General features: G+C 32.8%; 1 protein-coding gene across 2 annotated transcripts; it reads left to right on the forward strand.

Moving 5' to 3' along the window:
• Positions 1-2,314: 2,314 nt before the first annotated feature.
• On the forward strand, positions 2,315-4,265 carry LOC116339786 (dimethylaniline monooxygenase [N-oxide-forming] 3-like). 2 transcript variants are annotated; one of them, XM_031765832.1, is made up of 5 exons: positions 2,315-2,755; positions 2,842-3,203; positions 3,284-3,535; positions 3,634-3,797; positions 3,885-4,265. In XM_031765832.1, exons 1-5 carry the CDS (start codon positions 2,469-2,471, stop codon positions 4,200-4,202), a joined length of 1,383 nt encoding a protein of 460 aa, XP_031621692.1. In that variant the 5' UTR covers positions 2,315-2,468; the 3' UTR covers positions 4,203-4,265. The 2 variants fall into 2 exon arrangements, with proteins under 2 accessions (XP_031621692.1, XP_031621691.1); XM_031765831.1 differs by having other exon boundaries at positions 3,275-3,535; positions 3,885-4,264.
• The last annotated feature ends 1,905 nt before the right edge of the window (positions 4,266-6,170 follow it).

Genomic DNA, 6,170 nt, shown 5'->3' on the forward strand with positions numbered 1-6,170 from the left:
AGCGCACAGAAATACGTGTTGCTTGTCAAAACGTCAAAGACTATCTTCTACTAAAGCTATATAATGTTCGGGATTGAATTTTTTTTTTCATAATTTCCATAAATGAGCTTTGATTTGATAGGATTTATTTTTTTCCTTTCGAAGAAGATGTTTGAGTTAAAATAATCGTTCGATTTCAGTTCACATCTCTTATTATGCGCTTCATAATGAGTACCTCTAGCGGCTAGAATCTATCCATACATTTATGAATGAAATGAAATAATTGCCAATTTTCGTTGGAACACTAATGCAGTGAGTATGAATGTTATACTTATATGTTTTTGTAAAATCTGCCAATCAGAGCTATAAAACAAAAGATCTGCAGGTGGATGTAAAATCTTTCAAATGAATCGCTTTACATGATGGAATATTTTTTTCTTCGGTGCTGAGTTTTTCCACCATTTAATGGTAGAATTCAATACACATACTCATAGAATAGACACTTTCCATGTTTGTAAATTCAAATGAATAGGTAATCTCTATCAAGCTCTTTCATTTCATTACAATTAGCATCGTTTCTAATGAGAAATTGAAGCACAACATTTGCCGTAAGTAGTCAAGTGTTGTTTGTACTGCATATGCTTTTAAATATGAATGAAATGAAGCAGTTCGCAATTAGACAATAGGTTATCACATTCTTAAGAAGAATGTTCCTATGTGTTCAACACAATTCATGCTTCACGATGAATACGTATTGTCTTACATTTATATATTGTTCCCATTAACAATGAAAAAAAACATACAATCTATAATGAATTCAGAATTTTTCCGAAAACTTATTAATTACCTGCTGCTGTTACTAAAACCTGTACTTGATACATTTCCATCAAATAAGCGCATCTTCATGACCTTATTATTATTAAATATTCAATTATTTAGATTGTGGTAAAAAGTGAATTTTATCATAAGAAGAAAATGTTTTGGGTTTATTTTAACCACAGCAATGAAATCCATACTACCGTGCTAGATGGTGTCGACACGAGTGGACGGATTTTTAAATTTATTTTTTTACGTCATGTTTCTTTACTTGTCCATTACAACGAACATGTAACAGAAGAAACACACAGTCCATGACCACGCTAGTGAACATGAACGATTTGAACCGTCAATGTGAACTAGATCAAGTATAGAACTTTACATAGGATCATATACGATGAATATGGATTACACAGTCTGTTTCAAAATACAGTCACCAATGTCGACACCATTTGACATCAAAATGTTGACAGTAAAAATATGTGTTATTGTTGTTGTCGTTTCATTGCTGTGATTTTAACAAATTAAAAAATGATCAGGCTTGATAAATTACAAATTCATTGAAATTTTGTTCGAAATAAGAAATTTATTCATAATTTGAAGATTTAGAAGAAAAATGCCACACAATTTTTTTTATTGAACATTCGTAGTTGTTTCCACCTGAATTTATCGTACATCACACAATTATCACACGTTTTTGAAGACGTCAATGGTGTAATGAAAAATAAAACAAAAACGATCTTGATCAAAACGTTGCGGATTATGCGTTTTTTATACGAAATTGTTTGCAGGCGGTGTCTGAAAAAAATCGCAAATTCGACCAAGTCGCAAAGAATTCGGTATGAACGCGAGGTAATTCGTAAGATTTGCGTTCTTTGTATTTAATTTATCGAATTGTGTGTGACAACTGCAATAAACTTTATCTATTCGAAACGAGATTATTTCCCCTAGATTTTTTTGAGCATGTGTATTGGAAATAACATCTGTTGGTATCAATGTGAATAAATAAAGGTTGATAATAGGTTCATAAGGTTTACCTACTATAGAATTTTTTACAAAACTTGTTGAAAGATATTAAGTAATAATGTGAGAAAAACAAAATTTCAACGTTTTTTTTTTTTTTTGTTTAAACAAATAACTACAGGTGTTCATGTACAATTTAACTTTGAATTCTTTCATCGAATGGTTTAATAGGAAAAAAATCGAAAAGCTGCATAAATTAAAATTTACATGCTTTGTCGATTAATTCATATCGAAAAACGAAAGAAAAATATATAATTTGTTTTGCTGCTCGTTTTAAAACGGTAAGTAGAATTACTGAAAAATTTTCAAAGTTTGAATTTTATTTTTTCTTCCACCAAAAGCCAGAATTAAATATATTATGGTTTTGATATATGCGTTTCTGTCAGTCTATGTATTTCGGATGGATATCCATCCGAGATATTTTAGAATATCTGGATATTTAACGCAACTGCACAGAGCCAGAGCTGTGTGCGTCGCACATATAATCTAGGGTATGTCGCTACACGTAAAATACAGACACAGTGTGACTGTGTACGTGCGGCACTTGATACACATATACATCGCGACATACCGTAGACTCTATTTGCGACGCATACAGCTCTGTCGCTGTGCAGTTACGTTGAATATCCAGATATTCTAAAATATCTCGGATGGCTATCCATCCGAAATACATAGACTGGTTTCTGTTGACGCTATCAGTCAATTTCCTTCAAGCGGCTCCAAATTCCGGTTCACATAAAATAAATAAATTGAAAATTGCTGTTATTGGTGCTGGTGTATCGGGTCTGTCCTGTGCAAAAAGTGCTCGTAAATTAGGACATGATGTAGTGATTTGGGAACAGGGCGAAGCTCTTGGAGGAATCTGGTTCTATACGGAGAAAACGGGCAAAGATGAATATGAAGACGAGATTCATACTCCAATGTACAAAGAACTTCGGTGTGCACAATTAATCACTACTAAAAATTAAAATAATAGAATTTATTACATAACTCATAACGAAAAATAAAATTTGAAAATTACAGAGCAAATACTCCATACCAACTGCTGGAGTTTTCAGGATGGAAGTTTCCGAATGGAACCAATTCGTATCCATCACAAGCAGAAGTGTGGAATTACATCAATTCTTACGCTAAACATTTTGGCATTGATAAACTTATCAAATTTCATCATAGGGTTGACAAAGTTGAGTCAATCAAGGGGGATAAGTGGAAAATCACAGTTACAGATAAGATCAAGAATTATACAAAAACAGATGAATTTGATGCTATTTGTGTTTGCAGCGGTGTTTTTGCCCTACCAATCTATCCTAATATAAGAGATATTGATAGATTCAAGGGAGAAGCTATTCACAGTCGGCACTATCGCAATGCTAAAGCATATGAAGGTAACATTTTACGTAGTTTTTTTTTGGAAAATTATGAATTTTTTTTGTATTTATGTCCAAAATTTGTATAGATAGAATAGATAAAGACGTCCTAATTGTTGGTGCTGGACCAAGTGGGAAAGACATAACAATTCATGTTGCAACATATGCTAATCGAGTTACGTTGAGTCGACACATACCAGATGATGAAAATGAACAAGATTTTCAAAAACTACAAGTAGGTTTCGGGCCAAAAGTCACACTAAGAGGTGAAGTACAGCGTTTAACTGAAAATGGAGCCGAATTTAAAGACGGGACATACCAAACCTTTGACTCAATCATTTTTGCAACGGGTAATTTATTGCTACTTTTTTATGTTCCATATTAACAACGGAAAACGATGCAATGAAATAAAACTGAAGTACATTTTAATCAAACGCTGTTTTTTCAGGCTTTGATTATTCGTATCCATTTTTGGATGAAAGCACTGGCATTCATGTTAAGGACAATTACATTGAACCACTTTATAAGCATATTATTAACATTGAACATCCTACTATGGCCTTTATCGGTGGAGTTGTTAGTGTCGCAGCCATGCCCATCTATGATTTGCAGGTGAATTGGCAAACAGCTTTGGAAGCCACGCTTTTTAATAAATACTTTTCAATAAATGTTTAAATATATTGATTGAAAAAAAAACAGGCACGCTTTGCTCTGCAATTCATCACGAAAGCCAAGAAACTACCACCATATGAAGATATGAAATTAGATATGCAAACTCGAAACGAAGCTCAATGGAATAAAGGAATTCCCAATAGTAAAACTCATAGCATTGGATCTAATATCCAAGACTATGCTAACCAACTTGCAGAAACTGCCGGCATTCCAAATATCCCAACTGTTATCTCAGACATCTTTATTGATTCACGAAAAATATACAAAATAACCGACCCATTTGGTTTTCGCTCAAATGTGTACACGATAAAAAGTGATGCTGAATTTAAGAGAGAAAGACTTTGATAAATCAACTATTAACTTAAATTTTAATGTTGTTGACTTTATTTATTATATTCATTTTTTCAAATATAAAAATGCAAATTGAAAAAAATTGCATTTTCATCTTATTTGTTTTGACTGATTTGGCCTTTTTTTTATAATCGAATAGTTCTTTGACCCAAGCGTTCGGCCGAATGGTTTGGCGAGCATTTTTAGTCAGAAGGACTGCACTGTCAACTTCAACAAGAACTGCTACATAATAGTTTGTAGCATTTTTCCGAGAAAATAATTCAAGAGGATTGTTAACCTTATCTCTTTTTCATTGTTCATCATGCAAAATATTCTTCACATGTTTTTGATTAAAATGAAACTTGAGTTTCATACTTTTATTCTAAAAATAAGTAGATTTGCCTTGAAGAGACAACAAAAAATCTTATATCATCAAAAGTGATACCAAGAAAACAAGGAATTGTTTTTATTTTTTTACGGCGCTTCAGTATGGTTTGTTCCTCACTCAATTATTTTAGTAGAAAAAATCAATTATTGCGGAAATGAATGAACAACATGGCATAAAATTAAATTTAAATAACTTAATTGTTTATTCAGGATTTCTGTTTTGTATGCCATTTAACGTAGGCAATTTTCACGTTTGTGAAAATGAATGGTGACACGCTTTGTTTTTGATTGTACACCTTTGCCCTTTTGATCTTTATGTTGGCAAACATTTACCTCATCGTATGTCACTGTGCCATATGCTTCACGTGTCGTATGTATTAAGCATGTATGTTCAACGAATGTGAATTCGGTTTTCCGATTTTATTCAAAGGCGCCTTCTTGATTTTGAAAGATTTATGATAGATTATATCGAAATTCGTGCGTAAATTGTCTCGTGTTATTTATCGTTCTATGTTATTTTATTTGTTTATTTCAACGGCACACCTCGATGTTGATTTTGTCTTAGCCAATCAAGTCCAATTTTGCTCACGTATCTTTATGCATTGGGAATTCCATATTTCCAATCGGAGTGATTTATCTGTTGCGGTTCGAAAATGAAAGTCTTTTATGTTTATTGTTTTCTTGCCTATACAAATGATACCGCCAAAATTAAGCACCGTCTGTTCGATTCATTCAGTGGGAAATTCATTCATTTCTATTCAAACAAGTTTAAATAACGCTGCTGAATCCGTTTTTTGTGTTGTTCCTCAAAATAAAGTACAATGAATGGTATATTAAGACTGAGACTATCGATTCAGAAGTCGATTTGTCTGCGGATTAATTCGGGAGTGTCGATTATAGAACCATTCACATTATAAAATATACCAAAAGTTATCGATTTACCGCCGTTTAAATCTCGAATACTTTTAATTTTCAGTCATTGACTTTTTCTTTGCTTTGCAAACTACAAATATTCTTTACCTTTTAAAATATTTTCTTCTTTTTCAACTTGTTCACATAATTGAATTTGAAAAAGCCCACACGTGTCTTTCGTTGCTCTTGGGTTTCTTTTCAGCAATCGTTACCGTAATTTAAATGTGGTTTTGAAAAGTTTCAACTCTCGTTAAATATTGCTAAACAACAGCTGCAGCTTTATTTTCAGGAGTATTTTGATGACGGAGGGGTTGTAGTTAATTGTGTTATTTTGTACATGCGCAAATGCGAAACATATCATTTTGAGCCAACGCCGCCAATTCATTCCAATATTTCCAAGTGGGGAATGAAAGTAAAAGCCTCATAGATAAGCTTTCACACTCGAAACACGAAAAGGGGAAATTTATAAGAGATTATTTTGTTTTGACTTAAAATTGTGTCTCCTCACACTTTGAAGACATTTCAAACAGTATTATTATTACGCACAATCGTTGAAAGACTGTGGACAAATAAAAGATAAAAAATATCACGGAGGACGGAAGTCCCCAAGTGACGCAATACCAACATACATATGAAATATGTAAGGGAAGACCGTGTAAAGTGGGCACCCGTGTAAAGTGAGCA

Source organism: Contarinia nasturtii, unplaced genomic scaffold (assembly GCF_009176525.2).
Source record: "Contarinia nasturtii isolate CC-2019 unplaced genomic scaffold, AAFC_CNas_1.1 Cnas_scaffold_533, whole genome shotgun sequence".
Taxonomy (NCBI): domain Eukaryota; kingdom Metazoa; phylum Arthropoda; class Insecta; order Diptera; family Cecidomyiidae; genus Contarinia; species Contarinia nasturtii.

What these genes read in the sequence shown, in the direction of transcription:
- LOC116339786 (XM_031765831.1), top strand. Translation starts at nt 2,469, where the DNA reads ATGGCTATCCATCCGAAATACATAGACTGGTTTCTGTTGACGCTATCA. An exon ending in CCAATGTACAAAGAACTTCG is followed by an intron (nt 2,756 to 2,841) that starts GTGTGCACAATT and finishes TGAAAATTACAG; the next exon opens with AGCAAATACTCCATACCAAC. An exon ending in CTCAATCATTTTTGCAACGG is followed by an intron (nt 3,536 to 3,633) that starts GTAATTTATTGC and finishes CTGTTTTTTCAG; the next exon opens with GCTTTGATTATTCGTATCCA.